The sequence below is a fragment of the Vulpes lagopus genome, chromosome 7 (assembly GCF_018345385.1).
Source record: "Vulpes lagopus strain Blue_001 chromosome 7, ASM1834538v1, whole genome shotgun sequence".
Classification (NCBI taxonomy): domain Eukaryota; kingdom Metazoa; phylum Chordata; class Mammalia; order Carnivora; family Canidae; genus Vulpes; species Vulpes lagopus.
Window position 1 is genome coordinate 6,455,593 of NC_054830.1, and position 22,959 is coordinate 6,478,551.

At 39.9% G+C, this 22,959-nt stretch overlaps 1 protein-coding gene across 1 annotated transcript; it reads right to left on the reverse strand.

The window, feature by feature from the left end:
* Positions 1–6,275: 6,275 nt before the first annotated feature.
* On the reverse strand, positions 6,276–7,217 carry LOC121496104 (olfactory receptor 24). Its single transcript, XM_041764381.1, has one exon. It carries the CDS (start codon positions 7,215–7,217, stop codon positions 6,276–6,278), a length of 942 nt encoding a protein of 313 aa, XP_041620315.1.
* Between the last annotated feature and the right edge of the window lie 15,742 nt (positions 7,218–22,959).

Sequence of the window (22,959 nt, forward strand, 5' to 3'; positions counted from 1 at the left end):
CCTTTCTACCACCCCTTGTTCGATGACTGATCAAATGCCGCCTTCTCAGTGAGGCCTTCCCTAACTACTTAGTTTAAAACTACAATCCTGGGATCCCTGGGTGGCGCAGTGGTTTGGCGCCTGCCTTTGGCCCAGGGCGCGATCCTGGAGACCCGGGATCGAATCCCACATCGGGCTCCCAGTGCATGGAGCCTGCTTCTCCCTCTGCCTGTGTCTCTGACTCTCTCTCTCTCTCTCTCTGTGACTATCATAAATAAATAAAAATTAAAAAAAAAAATAAAACTACAATCCTGTGTGCAGGGTGGTGACTCTTGATGACACAATTGTGTATTGCTAAGAGTTGCTAAGAGAACATATCTTAAAAGTTCTTATGACAAGAAAAAAGTGCATCAACTATGCATGGTTGATGAAGTTTTGGAATACAGGTGAGGTTTGGTGGGGTGAGATCCGGAGCTGACGACCAGAAAGAATTCTTGAGACGTCTTTGGTGCGAAATGGTGGTTTTATTAAAGCATGGGGACAAGACCCAAGGGCAGGAAGAGCTGCTGCCCCCGCCTGTGAGGGGTGGCTGATTACATACCCCGCATTTGGGAGGGGTTCGGGGAGAGGGTACTCTCTAAGGAATTTTGGAAGCAAGGTTTCCAGGACCTTGAGGGGCCAGCTATTGTTGGGAAAAGGTCACTTATTATCGTCTAATAAAACCTGAGTCATGAGACCCTTCAGATGTATATCAGTGGGCTATATGCTTGGGGGATGATTGCTAACATGTATCTCAGGTGTTTTGGAGATAAAGGACACTTCTAAAGGAATCTTTATACGTTAAAGTAGACTTACAGGATCCTGGGGGTCAGGCTAAGATTGCCTTTTGCCCTTAGCAAGTACTAACATTGAGGCAGTTGAGCCCCTTGAGGAATGTCCTTCTGCCTGTTTCAAGGAGTTGTCAATGGGCTGTCCCGGGCTTGTGCTTTGTCCTCAGCTAGTCCTTTGTCCCCTCATCATAGTGACAGATGTTAACTAGACTTATTGTGGTGATCATTTTGCAATATATGCAAATATTTCATGTAGTGCATCTGAAACTAACAGAATGCTGTAAGTCAATTATACCTAAATAAAAAAAATAATAATTAAAATCCTACAATCCTGGCCACCTGGGTAGCTCAGTGGTTGAGCTAGGTTTGGCTCAGGTCCTGATCCTGGGGTCATGGGATCCCATTGGGCTCCCCTCAGGGATCCTACTTCTCCCTCTGCCTGTGTCTCTCATGAATAAATAAGTAAAATCTTAAGAAAGAAAGAAAGAAAGAAAGAAAGAAAGAAAGAAAGAAAGAAAGAAAGAAAGAAAGAGAGAGAGAGAGAGAGAAAATAGATTAGCAGTTATTTAGGGCTGGGGACTACAGAGTAGGAGTGAAATGGGTATGAGGACTGCCATCAAGTATGGATTTTCTTTTTGGGGTAATGAAAATGTTTCAAACGTGATCATGGTGATCGTTGCACAGCTCTGTGAACATACCAAAAGCCACTAAGTTGTATATATTTTTAAAACTGGATGGCGGGCACCGAGGGGGGCACTTGACGGGATGAGCACTGGGTGTTATTCTGTATGTTGGCAAATTGAACACCAATAAAAAATAAATTTATTATTTAAAAAAATAAATAAAACTGCATAGTTTAAATGGGTGAATGTACGCTGTATGAAGTATATCTCAATAAAGCTTTGAAAAAGAAAATTATAACATAGCCCTCTACCCTTATCCATATACTGTTCTTCAAAAAAAAAGTGACATCACATCTTCCTTGATGTACTCATTAATTATATTCATGGACTCTGACTCTTGAATGTTAGCTCCTAAAGGGCAGAAATTGGCAGTCGGTCAATGAATCCATTATCTCCCCAGGCCTGAGACTTGTCAGGAACATCACAGGAACCCAAAGAATATCTGCGAAGGGAATGCTGAGTGTCCTAACCATCCAGTTACTGTCAATATTGTCTCTCCACCTTCCCCTTGGATTCTCCAAATCCTGCCTTTGTCTCGCCCCTCACATGAAGTGGCCACTACATCCCACCTGTCCCAAGGCCACCTCTGGACTTGACACTCCATACACAGATGCTGCTGTTTTATTTTTAATCGTGATGGCACTACCTTCCCTTCTCTCTCCCTCCCCCAACCCTGCCACTGTCTCTCTCTCCCCACCTCAGAAAGAATAAGGCCCTTGTGGACCTTCCCCATTTGGACCCCAGACAGCCCCAGTCCTGGGGTGGGAAGAGAAAGCACAGATTCAGGGAGTTCCAGGGGTGGGATGGATGGGGAATTTGGAACACTTAGGACCACTCACTCGTCTATACGCCCTGACTGGGGATGCCCTCAGGAAGCTACAGGTTTGGAGCTCCCCTGTGGTGATGGGGCTGAGGTGGGAGTAGAGTCAGGAACCAGGATTAGCAGGTGTGTGCCTGGTATACATAGGCTCACTGTGAAGTGCTATTCCTGGAGCAGGTGGAAAAGACGAGGCAACCCGGCTAGGTGACTCTGCTGCTCCCGTGTGTCATAAGCTGGAACTGCATGAGTTCAGAGTGTCCAGCCCAAGGCAACAGCCAGCACCTCCCCCCCCTTCTCTCTGGGTCTCTGTCTCTGTCTCTGTCTCTGTCCCTCTCTCTCTTCTGCCCCACTATGGAGAGACCCCTATGTCCAAGAACTGCTGTCTTTGATCAGTGAAGAGATGAGATCTGCTGAGAGTGAGGGCAGAACCAGATCCCCTGCCCCAGTCCAAGACAGGCCCTGACCACAGTCCCCGCTGACACTGTGACTGCCGCCCTGTCAGAGACTCTGAGCCAAGTCACTGAGCTAAGCCACTCCCAGTTCCCTGACCCACAGAAACCATGCAATAATAACCATCGGTTGTTTTAAGCCAAGTTATGTGCTGGGTTTATAATGCTTGCAGGATTTTGTTCCTGCAAATCTAATTTATTTATATGAATCTAAATATATATTTTTATTTTATTTTATTTTATTTTTTTATTGGAGTTCAATTTGCCAACATATAGCATAACACCCAGTGCTCACCCCGCCAAGCAGCCCCCTCAGTGCCCATCACCCAGTCACCCCAACCCCCCGCCCACCTCCCCTTCCACTACCCCTTGTTCATTTCTCAGAGTTAGGGGTCTCTCGTGGTTTGTCACCCTCACTGATATTTTCACTCATTTTCTCTCCTTTCCCTTTATTCCCTTTCACTAATTTTTATATTCCCCAAATGAATGAGACCATTTAATATTTGTCCTTTATGAACTTGGCCACAGCAACTTCTTGCAAGATACATCTATGAAGGCAAGAGAAACAAAAGCAAAAATGAATTATTGGGACTTCATAAGTTAAGAAGCTTTTGCACAGCAAAAGAAACAGTCAACAAAACTAAAAGACAACCTACAGAATGGGAGAAGATATTTGCAAATGACCTATCAGATAAAGGGCTAGTATCCAAGATCTATAAAGAGCTCATTAAACTCAACAGCAAAGAAACAACCAATCCAATCATGAAATGGGCAAAATACATGAACAGAAATCTCACAGAGGAAGACAGACATGGCCAACAAGCACATGAGAAAATGCTCCACATATCACTGGCCATCAGGGAAATACAAATAAATATATTTTAAAACAGGGACAGCTCCTTAGCACTTAAATATCGACTTGTTCCTCCTGAGTTTGCAAGTCCAGTTCCCTGCTTCTGACGCTCTGTTCCCACCTCCTTCCCTGGAATACTTTCTGCCTGATTCAGGTCTCAACTCAGAAGTCATCTTAACAGAGACCAGTTGCCCCCAGAAATGTGGGGATTAAAATACCCCCCGCTGTCTCTGTTACATATTCTCCATTATATCTTTGAAGTCCTTCTTGCCATTGGTAATTATCTGACATATTGTTTTCTATGTTTATTGTTCTCCCTGCTGAAATGGGAAGGGTTGCTGTCTTATCTAGTGTTCAATTTTATTTCTGAAAAAAATATTATCAGTAAAATTAACTCTTTTTTTCTGGCATACAGTCCTTGGAATTTTATCCCATGTATAGATTTGTGGGATCTGGGGAGGTAGAGCACCATTAAAATTTTTTAGTACCTTCAAAGTCTTGCTCTGATATCAGGACACAGAACAGTTGCACTGCCCCAAAAAACTCCTTGGTACTAAACCTTGTTGTCATAGGAAAGGGCTTTCTCTCTCTCTTTCTCTCTTGCTTACTGTTCTATTTCAGTGCTTAAAAATAATAGCTGTCATAAAGGACTCTTGGTAAATATTTGTTGAGTGAATTAATTAAACATATAGTGATGCCAGCAAATGTTGGAAGTTGATATTGTAAGGGCTACTGGGACAAATATCTTCTAGAGGTGAGGCCTTAACTTTCTTTTAAAGATTTTTATTATTATTTATTTATTCATGAGAGACACAGAGAAATAGAGAGGCAGAGACACAGGCAGAGGGAGAAGCAGGCTCCATGCAGGGAGCCCGACGCGGGACTCAATCCCGGGTCTCCAGGATCACACCCTGGGCCGAAGGCAGGGGCTAAACTGCTGAGCCACCCTGGGATCCCCAGGCCTTAACTTTTTAACACAAAACAAGACAGAAACAGTTTGGCTGACAGAATCTTAAGAGACTTTTATTGGCACCAGGTGTCCCCCATTGCATCCCTTCTCCCAACCATCACTGTGACTACTCGCATGCATATGGCAGGAGACAGACGGGACCTACTAGGAGAGAGAGCTGTGGTTCAACGATCAGCTGGTTTTTGATTATTCCAAAAAAGCCCTGAGTGGGATGGTGGGTTCTCTAAGCAAACTCCAATATTCTTGAGTCTGGGTTTTATTCGCCTGAGTATCTCCAGAAAGCATCATCTTTCCAGCCTACCATGGGGCCAGGTCTGTTTGTTCAACTAAGAAAGTCTAACTTAATTCTCTTGGAAGGAAAGCAACTAAGCAAACTAGATGCACAATTATTCAAAGCCATTTTGCTTAAGATGATGTCAGCTCCTTAGCACCATTTGAAAAATTCGGGCCCCACTCACTGCTCATTCAGCCCAGAAGTAGAGTCCAAACTCACTGCTAGTCTATCTGGGTTGTGAATCTCCATGTAAAGATTAGAATTATTTCACAATAAACATAAATGAGATGCGTTCCTTTCATAGGGGCTATAGAATGAGGAAATGAGACACTGCAAAAGAACATGGCAAGGAGATACAAGTAAACCCTGCAACTAATAGGTCTCATTTTTGTTATAAGCAGTACTGCTACTCATGCATTCCACAGGCATATATGGTGATTGAGACATACCTCAGCTTCCTTCTGCCTTTGACATTCATGATTCAATTGATTGGTATTTTTCTCTTTGGCTATGAAGACTTATACCACCAAATGGCTCCTCATTTCCTCAGTGCATGGTCTCAGTCTCTTTCTTCCCCTTGTTTTGTACAATTTTCATCTAGCACATGCCATCCTGCTTCCCAAGAAGACAGGAGTCTTCTCCTGTCCAATGACTCACCTACATGCTCCCTGACTTCGGTTCCTGGAAGTCAATGAACTGCCTGATTCTCAAGAAAAAGCTGAACTCTTGAGTTGGTCCCAAAGTCCTTCTTGACCTGGCATTCCCCAGGTCATTCACTTCACAAATGGATCCTTCTCTCTCTTTCTCTTGCTCTCTGAGCTTTTCACATATTATTGTTTGTTTTTTCTTTTTCTGATATTCTTTCTTCTTATTTTCGCCTGAAAAACATAATCTTTCCTTTGAGGTTTAGGATCATCTCTCCTAGGAAACCTTCCCTGATTCCCCCTTCCAGATTCTGTCCGGTGTTCCTGTTCTATCTATCCTTGCCCTCGTGTGCATATTTCATCCCATTATAAGCAGTGTTCAGTATCTTCTCCTATATTCAACTACAAAATCCACACAATAGGGACCTTGTGTCTCCTGCTCACCACTCCATGGCCAGCACTTATAGCAAGCCCAGAATATGAACTCCATAAGTATTTGTTGAGAGCTAAATGGATTTTGAACCAGGAAAGATCCAATCTGGTAGGGCCAGACTGATCCTTCTGGGAAGATAGCATTAGACATACCCAAAAGGACTCCTACTGGTCTCAGTAATTGAGAAAATAGTAACAGGACCATCTTGAGATTTCCTTTTAAACTTCTACAACTTAAAATTCCAAGTGGCTACTCTCCCAAACTGTTCAATGCCTTTCTTATGCCCAAGACCCTGGATGTTGAGATCCTACTTCCTAGAAGTTTCCAGATGTCCTTGTGGTCAGGAAGATGAAGTGATTTTTCTGTTGACAAGCTTCCTCAGGGCCCCCTTCAGATCTCTGTTCCTCAGGCTATAGATAAAGGGGTTCAGCATGGGGGTGACCGCAGTGTACATCACAGCAGAGGCTTTCTCCTTCACAGCTGTGCGCACAGAGGAAGGACACAAATAGACCCCAATGGTGGTCCCATAGAAGAGAGCAACCACAGACAGATGGGAGCTGCAGGTGGAAAAGGCTTTCTTCCTGCCGCCTGCAGAAGGGACCTTCATGATGGCCACAATGATGCGAGCATAGGAGGCCAGGATGCAGATGAATGGCGTGGCTATCACCATCCCAGCCACAATGAGCACAAAGATCTTGTTCACAGATGTATCAGTGCAAGAAAGCCTGAGAAGAGGAGTGAGGTCACAGAAGTAATGGGGCAACTCATTGCTCCCACAGAAAACCAGACGGGCCATCAAGAGGATATGAGTGAGGGAGATGAAGCAGGAAAATACCCATGGACCACCAGCCAGCAGGCCACAGAGGCGTGGGCTCATGATGGTGGTGTAGTGTAAGGGATGACATATAGCCACAAACCGGTCATAAGCCATCACAGCAATTAAGACACTGTCCATAATGCCAAAGAAATGGAAAAAGTACATCTGGGTCAGGCAACAGGCGTAGGAGATTGACTTGCTCCTGATTTGGATGTTCATTAGCATCTTGGGGACTGTATCAGTGGCCAGACAGAAATCAACCAAGGAGAGATTGGCCAGGAAGAAGTACATGGGAGTGTGGAGGTAGGAGTCTGAGCTGATGGCCAGGATGATGAGCAGATTCCCCACTACTGTGACCACATACATGCAGAGAAACAGAGCAAAGAGGAGGGTCTCCTGCTCTGGATTTTCTGAAAGCCCCAGGAGGATGAATTCGGATGCGCTAGTTTGGTTCCTTGGTTCCATGGGTAATATTCCTCTGGAAGTATTGAAAGGGTGACATTACATGAATGTTGCAGAGATGATTCTGGAAGATCAGATGAGATTACAACCAATTTCCCAACCAGACTAAGTGTAACACCTGTTTATATATGGATTACATCTTGAACTATTCATGACATGTTTACAGCAACTCATATGTCAAGGTTTGGTAGTAGGACTCTCCATGAATATTCCCATTTCAAAAAAATATTGAGATTACCATGCATGAAAACTTACTGAAAAAACTAAGGGATTTACTTCAGGATAAAACAAATCGAGTTAAAAATAAGTAATATCCAGGAAGCAATGAACTGCCAAGTAACTTGTTTCTATGTAGAAAAAAAATAAAATGTTGAGTTTTAAAATAATAATAATAGAAGGGGGGATCCCTGGGTGGCGCAGCAGTTTGACGCCTGCCTTTGGCCCAGGGCGCGATCCTGGAGACCCGGGATCGAATCCCACATCGGGCTCCCGGTGCATGGAGCCTGCTTCTCTCCCTCTGCCTATGTCTCTGCCTCTCTCTCTCTCTCTGTGACTATAATAAATAAATAAAAATTAAAAAAAATAATAATAGAAGGAAGAAGGAGGAGGAGAAGAAGGTGCATTAAGATACTAGGGAACAGTTATCATACTACAAGAAGAGGAATTAGAATAAGGGTTGAAAGGTCCTTGAATTGAGTTACAGGAGAATAGAAATAATGAGTATTTTGGACATGACTTAAGTTTAGGTATAATCACTAAAATAATGAATATAGAATTTATTGCTTGTAAATTATAGTAGAGATGTAACAAAACTAAAGAGATTTTTGGTCACACCACTTTAAGTCAAGAAAAGAAATACAAAGAAGCGAAATAAAATCACAAAATATATGGCTAATTACACCAAATGTTTAAATGATTTTAATCTTTAAAAACAGATATTCTCAGATTGGACAAAGGAACAAAATTCTATTATCTCATGTGTGCAAGAGATACATCTAAACAGTAATGATATAGAGAAGTTTGACCATAAGGAAATAATAAAGGTATATCAAGAAATACTAACCACGAGGGCAGTCCGGGTGGTGGTTCAGCGCCACCTTCAGCTCAGGGCCTGATTCTGGAGACCCAGGATCAAGTCCCGAGTCAGGCTCCCTGCCTGGAGCCTGCTTCTCCCTCTGCCTGTGTCTAGACGCCTGTGTGTGTGTGTGTGTGTGTGTGTGTGTCTCATGAATAAATAAATAAAATCTAAAAAAAAAAAATACTAACCACGAAAAAAAAAAAAAGAAATACTAACCAAAATGAAGATGAACAGCTTATTTTAATATATGTGCTAAAGTATTTAGTATATGTGCCTGCTGAAGCAAGCAGGAAGACAGAGAGCTTGTTGAGGCATCTAAAGGCATAAGAAAAGTCATTATCATAATAAAATGAAAACTCACCAGAAAAAGAAAAAAAAAACAGGTACTAATATGCATTTAATGGCACAGGCTTATAAAAATGTATAAAGAAAAAAACTAACAGAACTGTAAGAAAAAAATCATAAACCACATCATATTAGGAGATTTTATCATATCTTTTTTCAGTAGCTGAGAGACCAGGAGCAAGCAGGGCAAAATTTCAGCAAGGGTATAGAAAATATAAGTAACACAATGAACCAGCTTGATCTGAGCATTATGTGAAACAAATAAATGACTCAGTAAAATTGCAGAATATGAAATCAATACACAAAAATCAGTTGCGGGGATCCCTGGGTGGCACAGCGGTTTAGCGCCTGCCTTTGGCCCAGGGCACGATCCTGGAGACCCGGGATCGAATCCCACATCGGGCTCCCGGTGCATAGAGCCTGCTTCTCCCTCTGCCTGTGTCTCTGCCTCTCCCTCTCTCTCTGTGTGACTATCATAAATAAATAAAAATTTTAAAAATATCAGTTGCGTTTCTATACACTAACAATGAACTACCTGAAGAAGAAACAAATAAAACAATTCCATGTATAATAGCATCCAAAACAATAAAACACTTAGGAACAAATTAAACCAAAAAGGTAAAGGGTCTATATACAAAAAACTAAAACACTGATGAAGGAAATTGAAGAAGACACAAATAAGTGGAAAGATATCCTGTGTTATACCAATTAGAATAATTAATATGGTGAAAAATGTGTGTTCTATTCAAAGTGATCTACAGATTCAACGCAATGACTATCAAAATTCCAATGGCATTTTTTGCAGAAATAGAGGGCACAATCTTAAAATTTGCATGGAACCATAAAAGATCCCCAAAAGCCAAAGCAATCTTGAGAAAGAACAAAGCTGAAGGCATCACAGTTCCTGGTTTCAACTACGTTACAGAGCTCTAGAAATCAAACATTTAATAAATGGTGTTGGGGGAACTGAATATTTACATTGAAAAGGATGAAAGTGGACTTCTTAATTTTTTTTTAATTTATTTATGATAGTCACAGAGAGAGAGAGAGAGGCAGAGACACAGGCGGAGGAAGAAGCAGGCTCCATGCAGGGAGCCCGATGTGGGATTCGATCCAGGGTCTCCAGGATTGCGCCCTGGGCCAAAGGCAGGCGCCAAACCGTTGCGTCACCCAGGGATCCCAAAAGTGGACTTCTTATACCACTCACAAAAAATAACTCAAAATGCATTAAAGACCTTAAGATATGAATTCATAAAACGAGGAAAGAACATGGGGAAAGCCTCTTGACATCAGTTTTGGCAATGATTTTTTATTTTTATGTGACATCAAAAGCAGAGGGAAGAAAAACAAAAAGAAACTCAACTGGGACTGCAGGAAACTGAAAGATTTCTGCACAGCAAAAGAAACAATCGACAAAGACAAAAGGCAACCTACAGAATGGGAGAAAATATTTGCAAGCCATTGATGATGGGGGATATCTGATGGGGGTTATATCCAAAATATATAAGGAACTTATACCACCTAATAACAAAAATGCAAATAATCTGATTAAAAATGGGCAAAGTACCTGAATAGACATTTCTCTAAAGAGATACGAAAGGCCACAAGGTACATGAAAAGGTGTTCATCATCAAGGAAACACAAATAAAAATCACAATGAGATATCATCTCACGACTTTTAGATGTCTTTTACCATAAAGACAATATATAACAACTGTTGGTGATGATATGGAGAAAAGGGAATCCTTGTGCAGTCTTTGTGGAATTATAAACTGGTACAGCCACTGTGGAAAGTGTGGGGGTTCCTCAAAATGTTAGACTAGAACTACCATATGATCCAGCAATCCCTCTTCTGGGTATGTATTTGAAGGAAACCAAGTCAGCATCTCAAATGGATATCTGCTCTCCCACGTTCATTACAGCATTATTGACAATAGCCAAGGTATGGAAACAAGCTAAGTGTTCATCAATGGGGAAATGGATAGAGAAGCTGCGGGATATATGTAAAATTCAGTCATGAGACAGAAGGAAATCTTGTCATTTGTGACAACATGGATGAACCCAGAGGAAGTTATGCTAAGTGAAATATTCCAGGCAGAGGAAGACAAATATTATTTGACCTCTCTTATATATGGAATTTTTTAAAAAGTCAAACTCAGAAATATACAGTAGAATGGTGGTTCCAGGGGCTTGGGGAAATGGGGAGATGCTGGTGAAAGGGTATAGCTTGCAGTTCTAAGATAGATAAGATTTGGGGATCTAATGAGCAAAGAGTTACTAATACTCTATTGTATACTTGAAATGTGCTGAGAGAATAGATCTTAAATATTCTCACTTTGGCTCTCTTTTACTTAACAATTTTGGTCCTATGATCTTTTGGAGATTCTGCTAAACTATAGGCCTGCCCTCTTCACCCCAACCCCCAGAAAATATATGCCTTGACATTACTTTGCACACCATTTCAAGGTGTTCATGCAATATCCTAAACTCCACATTAAGATCCACCTTTAAAAGCTTTCTCTGTAGAGGTCTGCTAGTTTTCAGAGGTGATTCTTAGACTTAAAATTCCAGACTTCCAACACCTAGACCTGAATTACTGCCTGCAAACCCAATATTTCCACCTGGAAAATTTTTATGAATACAATGTGGAATGATAATTGGATCCAGATAGACCAGAATTAAAACCCGAGCTTACTAATCTAGTGACTATTGACGCCTCTAAACTTCATTTTCTGCATTTTTATACTGGGAGAAATAACACCCACCTCTGAGTTTTCTTAGAAGCTGAAGCAAGGCAGCATGTGGAAAGTGACCCATATAGTGCTCAGCATCACAGCACCGCCTCAGCCAACATGAGGTAGCATCACCTCAGATGTTAGGGAAGGACTTTGAAAAAAGAAACATTTGGATATGATTCATGAGCTCACCACATACTAGCTAAGTTACCCTGAGTAGATTGCCTAACCACTAAAACCTCACTTTCTTCAAAAGGGAATGATGATAATAGTATACAATGGATAGGGTTTTCTTGAGGATCAAATAAATGATACATATATATAATTATCTACAGTGTCTGACACGTAATAAAATGGTTATAACAAGCAGTGATATCCTTCTCTTTTTTTTTGTCTTGCATGGCAACTTCATTGTATACAAAATAAAGTCTAATTTCTTCTAGACCCTCTCTTTCTGTGAATGAAATCACTATCCTTCTAGATAACTATGACCGAAACATTTCTTCCACTGCCAAAGCCAATCCATTAGTGAGTTGCTACATCTTCCAGAAGTTGAACATTCTATTCTTCTACTCCTTTTCCATCTACCTCCTCCTGCCATCACTTGAGAGAAAATCAAGGCTTCCATTACTTCTGGCTTGCCACATCCTAGTTCTTAATTAGTCTTTTTTTTTTTTTCAGGTGAATCTGGAGTAAGTATATCGATTTTTATTTATAAAAAATGAATATGAAATATTTAGTTTTTATGCATCCATTCTCCTTCCTCCAAACCATCCTGAAATCACTGCCAGATTAATCCTTATGAAGCATACCCCTCACTGTGTCACTTTCATTCACTTTCCCAATCATCCAGCCATTTATTCCATAAATAATTAATGATGGTTGCCATATACCAGGATTTGAGCCAAGTGGTGGGGACATGGCCATGAAGCGACACAGACCCTGTCCTCCAGACACTTGAGAGCAGGGATTCTATATCTTTGCTCATTTTTATGGCCTGCACCTTATCCAGGTATAAAAGGCATAAACACAATCTTTAAATATGTGCATGAATAAATAATGATTCTCTTTTATATTGAGTGCCTCCTATAACACAAGATACTGCTCTAAGTTCTTTGCCAATTTGCTACCCACAACAACCTACTGAGCTTGGTTCTGTTTCACATACAAGGAAATGGAGACACAAGGAGATTAATAAAATCAAATGGTGCTTCACAGACAGCAGGTGGCAGAACTAAATCAAGTCATCTGAATCTAGAGCCTATACTCTTAATCTCTATAATTTCAAGAATCTGGAGCGAACTGATAAATTCACAGTTTAATAAAGGAAACAGACTCAAGAGGCATTTATCAAATTATGGGGAAATGGGCGTAATAGAAAATTATCCTGAGAATTATAAGAGTTCTCAGAAAGCACAGCTGAATCAGGCAGTGATTCTTAGAAAGTCTGCCATCTATGCAAGAGACCATGAATCACTATTGTCCACTGAACAAAATCCAAATGTTTACCTTCACATGAAAAAAATCTTCTGATTCTATTGCAAATCCATATGCCTCACTTTTTTTCCCCACTGCCCTACTAAAATTATGTCTCACATCTGATTTGGTGGGGTGCAATATGCCAATCCCCTTCACTACCCATCCTTCCCTGTCATTTCCTGTCTCCATGCTCCCTCACATTTCATATTAATGAATTCCTGGTATGTGCCAAGCAGTATAATAGACATATTACATATATGGCATGTCATCCTAACAACAAACTGCGAGGAAGGGATTATGATCCCCCTTTTACAAATGAGATGAGCAAAGCCCAAAATGGGGAAAGGACATGTAGCTCCCATAGTTACTACATGATAAGCTTCTACTGTACGTCTGCCTGAATCCAAAACTCACAGCCCTTCCACTGAGCCATGCCACCCTTCTGCATTCTCTCTTCCTGGAGTTCCTTGGCCCCCTGATCATTCTCCACTAAATTCCTACTCACTTCCTCTGACACTCCCTGTTTTTCCACAACTCTTGGGAGAAGTTTATGTCTCTGGACCTGGGGGACTCACATACTTCCAATCATCTTGATGAGGCTCTACTCAAAGAAGCACAATTCCTATCTCACATGGAACCCTAGAGCTTGGTGTCCACGGTTTCTTAGCAAGGAAAGATCAGGAATTTCCAATGACGTCAGAGACTCAGTGATGGAAATAACTCAGATTTATGCTAATAAAGCCTGGCGGAAACACTTTCTTCTTTAAGATACTCAAGTGTGCTTGGAAAAGCAGGTCCAGATACAAAGATTGTGCTACATGCTTCTTGCAAAAAGAAGACTCTTTATATTTAATGTCTCCAGTTCAAAGTATTGTTTGTCTAAAGAAACATAGTTATCATCTAGCTATGAATAAAACTTCAAGAGTTTCAATGACTAATGTTTTTTAATTAGCCCAAACAACATGAAAAATGTTCATACAAAAGTTAAGTTTTGATTTAGTTTTTAATAGCAGTTTAATACCTTTCTTGAATTACTGGTTTAACCTAAATTTTGAAAAAAATGTAATATGTTAATATACATACCATAATCTTCAATAACAGGAAGAACATTAATCACATTTAGATAACATTTTTATAATTAAACCTGGATATTAAAATAAGTGAAATGATTATTTTGAATCACTGTCTGTCAAGGCTCATGATTCACATTTTGGGATGGATTCTTTCTTAATCCAATACCTAACTTGATAATTTTTAAAAATTAATATTTGATCAGATAATGTAAGTCAAAATGAAGACAAACAATCCTTTAAAAGGACACATTATTTGTCCATGTAACGACAGCTCCAAAGTATTTTTGGGCAATTTGATACCTTTTATATATGAAGTATACTTAACCAGAAAACTAGAAATTTAAATTGCAAACTGATATTTTTAAGACTTCAAAATGATAAATAATTTTCAATAAAATTGGCCTCAAACTAATAAACTTAAAATCTGTAAGCAAATCAAAATTAAATATTAGTTTAACAACAAACACCAAATATTTGTTAGAAGCTATCTTTCTTCACTGGTGACTTATTTTTAATCATAAAATTTCTAGCAGATCTTAGCTTTAAAGGCCTTTAATATTTGAAATAGATGCTTAATGAGGAAATTACACTTACCTTTAGAATTACAAAAATCTCAGCTTTATAAAATGTATCTATTCATGAAGATAATTTCTCTGGTGATCAAAATGTAAAATTTAATATAGTACTCATATATCACTGGAGTGTATATATGTTTCTGAGTTATTTTTTAAACAAAATATATAGATTCATTAAAAAAAACTATGCTACAAATCATGGGCTTTAGGAAGGGCTTGCTAGAATCACAGCTGGATAACATTGAGTGGTTGCATGAGTGGCCACAAGAGTCAGGCGTGAGACCTAGATGCTAACTTGAGCCCAGCAGAATCACCCAGTTCTCTGAGAACACAGGGTCTATCCTCTTTTTCTGTTGCCTGCATTCTTCCCAATTGCTCTCAAATTCTCATTCTTGCTCCCACTCACTCTTGCTCTCCTGCTCGCTCTCACTCTCTTCTCTTATTCTCTGAGTCCAGTTACTGGACTATCTTTCCTCTTCTTGACATCAGTGAGGCATGAGTCAAACTTGGCTCAGTCTCCTCCCTGGTGATGGCCAGTAAAGATGCTGGCTCTGCTTCTAGGACAGGACAAGATGATAAAGTTATATCTTGGAGATTGAAGCTGCCTCATAGAGGCATGGGTAGGTATCCACCTGGCCCAAAGAAGAAAAGCTAGGGTGGGGATGAACTGTAAGAACAGAGGGAATATTTACAATTTCTGAGCCAATAAGAAGTCAATTCCCAAGGCTCCTTGTTAGACAAATTGTCCAATTTCACTTCTATTCCCCGAATAGTTGTTTCCTACAGGGGCTGAGACATAGCTGTAGGAAGACTCTACTATTTGAGGTCTTTAGAAGGCAACTTGGTGTGTGGTGAGGACATTCAACCACTGTGAGGGAATCTGAATATTTACATTGAAAAAGATGAAAGTGGACTTCTTATACCACTCACAAAAGATAACTCAAAATGCATTAAAGACTTAAATGTAAGATATGAATTCATAAAACCAGGAAAGAACATAAGGAAAGCCTAAAGAGAGAGAGAGTCAGAGCACAAGTGGGGGGCAGAGAGAGAAGGAGAAGTAGACTCCCCACTGAGCAGGGAGCCCCACACGAGGCTCAATCCCAGGACCCCAAGATCATGACCTGAACCAAAGGCAGATGCTCTTAGCATAACTGCCTCTGGATAACATTCAACCACTCAATGTTATCCAGCTGTGATTCTAGCAAGCCCTTTCTAAAGCCCATGATTTGTAGCATAATCTTTTTTTAATGAATCTATAAACTTGGTGTAAGTTGGTGGTTTCCCAACAGGCTCTGCGCCCTCTCTTCAGAAAAAACAAATTCTCCTAGCCTCCTAACTCTGTCTCCCCCAAGGTCAAGGGCTTCTCCTAGAGGAAGTGCTCACTCTTCTTTGAAACTAGAGCTCCTCATCAGCTCAAGAACCAAGAAACATCTCCCTACATTCACCCAGTGAGGTCACACCAAGAAACAAAGGCTGCTTCCAGCCCCACTTACCCTCAAGAGGCCAACTCTCTGGAAAGACACCATAGCTTCCTTCCACTTCTGCTAATGGAGCAAATAGGATCTCACCTGATGGGCACGCACACAGAGAGAGGCGGGCTGAATGGGTCCGCAGCCAGATCCTTGCTCCGGGTATTGGTCCTAGGGTGGCATTAGAGGGAGGCTCTACTTTTGCATTTTTTTAGGAATTCAGTTTTATGAGGTCACTGCCAGATTATCAGGTCATGGGTTCACTCAATAAACATCCATGGAACCAACTGCTACATTAAGTGCCAGTTTTTAAAACCCTTTAATTATGGAAATCACCCAACCATAGACAAAAGTAGAGAACAGAGTACTACACGGAGTCATATGATATGGTTTCCATACCTTGGCTATTGTGAATAATGCTGCCATGAACATGGGAGCACACATATTTCCTCAAAATTGATCTCATTTCCTTTGGATATATACCCAAAAGAAATGAAATTGCTGGATTACATAGTAGGTTTATTTTGTATTTCTTGAGGCTTTGTGCTGTTTTTCATAATGGCTGTATGAGTTTACATTTCCCACAAACAGTGTAATACTGGAGAAAGCACATATTTTTTCATTGTTTCTCTTTTTGTGAAATCTGCAGTCATTTAGATTCATTGCCTGGATACATCATTTCACAAAAGATTGCAAATAAAAGTATTCTTTCAGACTGTCTTTTAGGAGGTAGAATACTTCTACAAAAATAAACTTCCCCTCTTTAAGTCTCTGGTCAGTTTGAGGTACTATTTCTAGAAGAAAATCAGCAAAAATGTTTGAATCTTTATATTATTTCCATTTATTTATTGGTTTTCAAAAAGTTTCTCATCTCCCTAACATTTCCCATAGGTGACAATGAATGTGTTTTTTTTTTTCAATCATTATTCGAATCCCTGTATTTAAAAAAAAATTTTTTTTTAAACAACAAAAATTTATTCTCTTATACTTTTAGAAGCCAGAATTCCAAAATCCAGATTTGGGCAGGCTTAGTTCCCTCTGGAGACTGAGAAAGAATTGATTTTCTGCTTCCCTCCTAGCTTTTCCCGGCAGCAGAAGACCTTTAGCATTCTTTGGCATGGGACTGTAGAAATTCAAAATCTGCTCTCATGTTCACATGACCTTCTTCTCTGCATTTGTGTGCCTCAAAGCCATCTCTTTCTCCTTATATAAAGATGCCAGTCATTGGATTTAGTGCCCACCTTAAGATCATTTCATCTTAAAATCCTTACCTTCATTTCACCTGCAAAAACTCTAAATCTTCAGAGGGTCACAGTCTGAGGTTCTGGACAGACATGAGTTGGAAGGGAGGACAGTATTCAACCCATTAAAGTTCATTTAGAAATTGCTTCTAGGGGCACCTGGGTGGCTCAGTCAATTATGCATCTTAATGTTCCTATTTTTCAAGAGTAATTTGGCTATTTAGAGTCTTTGAAATCCATATGAACTTTATGGTAGATTTTTCTATTTATGCATAAAATGTTGTTGAAATTTGCATGGGGATTTCATGGCAAGAAATCTAATCAAGATTCATGAAACCTGACTCTTGGTTTCAGCTTACGTCATGATCTCAGGGTCATGAGACAGAGCTCCCAGCTGGACTCCCTGGTCAGAGAGGAGGCATCTTGAGATTCTTTCTCCCTCTATCTCCCCCCGACCCCACTCACTCTTGCTTGCTCTCTAAAATAAATGTAAAAATACATATTTTTAAAAGAAACTGCCTCTAAAATATGATTTAGCCTCACCTGTTCTTTTTTGTCTGATGCTATTCCTGTTAGACATGGCTACTAAAAGTCAATTTTCAAAATAGCCTTTGTGATTTTCCTTTAACATCTTTTAAAATGTAATTTTTAAAAGCATTCATGCTTCTTCTTTTTACCAAAGCAATAAATGTTAATTGAAGGAAAATTGGAAAACACAGAAAACCTAAAAGAGAAAGTAAAACCACCTGTTCGGGTTTTTTTAGTTTAGTTTTTTTTTTTTTTAATAATTTTTTTTGTACCACTTGTATTCTCACTGCTCAAAAGAAAAGATTTTCTCTCCTTCCCCCTCCCCCCACCACTTTCACCATTTTTAACTGTACAACTCAGTGGCATTAAGTACATTCACACTTGTGCAACCATCCCCATGATACATGTGCAAAACTTTCATCTTCCCAAACTGAAATCCTGTCTCTATTAAATGCTAATTCCCTATCCTCTCCCCCTCCAGCCACTGGTAACTACCATTCCACTTTATGTCTCTATGAATCTGACTCATCTTTGCACCTCATATACGTGGAATCACACAGTATTTGTATTTTTGTGTATGACTTATTTCACTTAGCATAATGTCTTCAAGGTTTATCTATGTTGTAGCAGCAATGGGCACTTGGAGTTCTTCGCCACATGTAGCTATGGTGAATAATGCAGCTATGAACATGGATATACAAGCATCTGTTTGGGTCCTTGCTTTCAATTTTGGGGGGCATATACCCAAAAGTGGAATGCTGGATCAGATGATAATTCTATGTTTAAGTTTTTGAGGAACTGCCATACTATTTTCCATAGCATCTAGACCATTTTATATTTCTACCAGCAAAGGTTCCAATGTATCCATATGCTTGTCAAAGCTTGTTTTTCTATTTGCTTGTTTTGTTTGTTTTTATTTTTTGTTTGTTTGTTTTTATAGTCATCCTAGTAAGTGTGAAGTGATATCTTATTGAAGTTGATTTGCATTTCCCTAATAATTAGTGATGTTGAATACTTTTTCATGTGCTTATTAGCCATTTGTATCCTCCTCTTTAGAGAAATGTCTATTTAAATCCTTTCCCCATTTTTAATTGGGTTGTTTCAGTCCTGTTGTTGTTGGCGTATAGGACTTCTTTATATATTCTAGATATTAATCCCTTATTAGATATATGGTTTGCAAATATTTCTTTCCCATTCCATGAGTTGCCTTTTCTGCTGATTGTGTCCTGTTATGTGCAAAAGCTTTTTTTTATATATTTCAATTAATTTTTATTGGTGTTCAATTTACCAACATACAGAAAAACACCCAGTGCTCATCCCGTCAAGTGTCCACCTCAGTGCCCGTCACCCATTCCCCTCCAACACCCGCCCTCCTCCCCTTCCACCACCCCTAGTTCGTTTCCCCGAGTTAGGAGTCTTTATGTTCTGTCTCCCTTCCTGATATTTCCCAACATTTCTTTTCCCTTCCTTTATATTCCCTTTCACTATTATTTATATTCCCCAAATGAATGAGAACATACACTGTTTGTCCTTCTCCGATTGACTTATTTCACTCAGCATAATACCCTCCAGTTCCATCCACGTTGAAGCAAATGGTGGGTATTTGTCGTTTCTAATTGCTGAGTAATATTCCATTGTATACATAGACCACAGCTTCTTTATCCATTCATCTTTCGATGGACACCGAGGCTCCTTCCACAGTTTGGCTATTATGGCCATTGCTGATAGAAACATCGGGGTGCAGGTGTCCCGACTTTTTTTTTTTTTATGATAGTCACAGAGAGAGAGAGAGAGAGGCAGAGACACAGGCAGAGGGAGAAGCAGGCTCCATGCACTGGGAGCCCGATGTGGGATTCGATCCCGGGTCTCCAGGATCGCGCCCTGGGCCAAAGGCAGGCGCCAAACCGCTGCGCCACCCAGGGATCCCCTGTCCCGACGTTTCATTGCATCTGAATCTTTGGGGTAAATCCCCAACAGTGCAATTGCTGGGTCGTAGGGCAGATCGATTTTTAACTCTTTGAGGAACCTCCACACAGTTTTCCAGAGTGGCTGCACCAGTTCACATTCCCACCAACAGTGCAAGAGTGTTCCCTTTTCTCCGCATCCTCTCCAACATTTGTGGTTTCCTGCCTTGTTAATTTTCCCCATTCTCACTGGTGTGAGGTGGGATCTCATTGTGGTTTTGATTTGTATTTCCCTGATGGCAAGTGATGCAGAGCATTTTCTCATGTGCATGTTGGCCATGTCCATGTCTTCCTCTGTGAGATTTCTCTTCATGTATTTTGCCCATTTCATGATTGGATTGTTTGTTTCTTTGGTGTTGAGTTTAATAAGTTCTTTATAGATTTTGGAAACTAGCCCTTTATCTGATATGTCATTTGCAAATATCTTCTCCCATTCTGTAGGTTGTCTTTTAGTTTTGTTGACTGTATCCTTTGCTGTGCAAAAGCTTCTTATCTTGATGAAGTCCCAATAGTTCATTTTTGCTTTTGTTTCTTTTGCCTTTGTGGATGTATCTTGCAAGAAGTTACTGTGGCCGAGTTCAAAGAGGGTGTTGCCTGTGTTCTCTTCTATGATTTTGATGGACTCTTGTCTCACATTTAGATCTCTCATCCATTTTGAGTTTATCTTTGTGTATGGTGCAAGAGAGTGGTCCAGTTTCATTCTTCTGCATGTGGATGTCCAATTTTCCCAGCACCATTTATTGAAGAGACTGTCTTTCTTCCAATGGATAGTCTTTCCTCCTTTATCGAATATTAGATGACCATACATTTCAGGGTCCACTTCTGGGTTCTCTATTCTGTTCCATTGATCTATGTGTCTGTTTTTTTTTGTGCCAGTACCACACTGTCTTGATGACCACAGCTTTGTAGTACCACCTGAAATCTGGCATGGTGATGCCCCCAGCTATGGTTTTCTTTTTTAAAATTCCCCTGGCTATTTGGGGTCTTTTCTGATTCCACACAAATCTTAAAATAATTTGTTCTAACTCTCTGAAGAAAGTCCATGGTATTTTGATAGGGATTGCATTAAACGTGTAAATTGCCCTGGGTAACATTGACATTTTTACAATATTAATTCTGCCAATCCATGAGCATGGAATATTTTTCCATCTCTTTGTGTCTTCCTCAATTTCTTTCAGAAGTGTTCTATAGTTTTTAGGGTATAGATCTTTTACCTCTTTGGTTAGGTTTATTCCTAGGTATGCTTTTGGGTGCAATTGTAAATGGGATTGATTCCTTAATTTCTCTTTCTTCAGTCTCATTGTTAGTGTATAGAAATGCCACTGACTTCTGGGCATTGATTTTGTATCCTGCCACGCTACCAAATTGCTGTATGAGTTCTAGCAATCTTGGGGTGGAGGCTTTTGGGTTTTCTATGTAGAGTATCATGTCATCGGCGAAGAGGGAGAGTTTGACTTCTTCTTTGCCAATTTGAATGCCTTTAATGTCTTTTTGTTGTCTGATTGCTGAGGCGAGGACTTCCAGAACTATGCTGAACAGCAGTGGTGAGAGTGGACATCCCTGTCTTGTTCCTGATCTTAGGGGAAAGGCTCCCAGTGCTTCCCCATTGAGAATGATATTTGCTGCGGGCTTTTCGTAAATGGCTTTTAAGATGTCGAGGAAAGTTCCCTCTATCCCAACACTCTGAAGGGTTTTGATCAGGAATGGATGCTGTATTTTGTCAAATGCTTTCTCTGCATCTAATGAGAGGATCATATGGTTCTTGGTGTTTCTCTTGCTGATATGATGAATCACATTGATGGTTTTACGAGTGTTGAACCAGCCTTGTGTCCCAGGGATAAATCCTACTTGGTCATGTTGAATAATTTTCTTAATGTGTTGTTGGATCCTATTGGCTAGTATCTTGTTGAGAATTTTTTCATCCATGTTCATCAGGGATATTGGTCTGTAATTCTCCTTTTTGGTGGGGTCTTTGTCTGGTTTTGGAATTAAGGTGATGTTGGCCTCATAGAACGAATTTGGAAGTACTCCATCTCTTTCTATCTTTCCAAACAGCTTTAGTAGAATAGGTATGATTTCTTCTTTATTTATTTATTTATTTATTTATTTATTTATTTATTTATTTTTTATTTCTTCTTTAAACGTTTGATAGAATTCCCCTGGGAAGCCATCTGGCCCTGGACTCTTGTGTCTTGGGAGGTTTTTGATGACTGCTTCAATTTCCTCCCTGGTTATTGGCCTGTTCAGGTTTTCTATTTCTTCCTGCTCCAGTTTTGGTAGTTTGTGGCTTTCCAGGAATGCGTCCATTTCTTCTAGATTTCCTAATTTATTGGCGTACAGCTGTTCATAATATGTTTTTAAAATCGTTTGTATTTCCTTGGTGTTGGTAGTGATCTCTCCTTTCTCATTCATGATTTTATTAATTTGAGTCTTCTCTCTCTTCTTTTTAATAAGGTTGGCTAATGGTTTATCTATCTTATTAATTCTTTCAAAGAACCAACTCCTGGTTCTGTTGATCTGTTCCACAGTTCTTTTGGTCTCGATATCATTGAGTTCTGCTCGAATTTTAATTAACTGTCTTCTTCTGCTGGGGGTGGGGTCTATTTGTTGCTTTTTCTCTAGTTCCTTTATGTGTAAGGTGAGCTTTTGAATTTGAGATCTTTCCAGTGTTTGAATGGATGCTTGTATTGCGATGTATTTCCCCCTCAGGACTGCTTTTGCTGCATCCCAAAGATTTTGAACGGTTGTATCTTCATTCTCATTAGTTTCCATGAATCTTTTTAATTATTCCTTAATTTCCTGGTTGACCTTTTCATATTTTAGCAGGATGGTCCTTAACCTCCACGTGTTTGTGGTCCTTCCAAACTTCTTGTTGTGATTAAGTTCTAATTTCAAGGCATTATGGTCTGAGAATATACAGGGGACTATCCCGATCTTTTGGTATCGGTTCAGACCCGATTTGTGACCCAGTATGTGGTCTATTCTGGAGAAAGTTCCATGTGCACTTGAGAAGAATGTGTATTCAGTTGAGTTTGGAGGTAAAGTTCTGTAGATATCTGTGAAATCCATCTGGTCCAGTGTATCATTTAAAGCTCTCGTTTCTTTGGAGATGTTGTGCTTAGAAGACCTATCTAGTATAGAGAGAGCTAGATTGAAGTCACCAAGTATAAGTGTATTATTATCAAAGTATTTCTTCAGTTTGGTTATTAATTGGTTTAAATATTTGGCAGCTCCCACATTTGGGGCATATATATA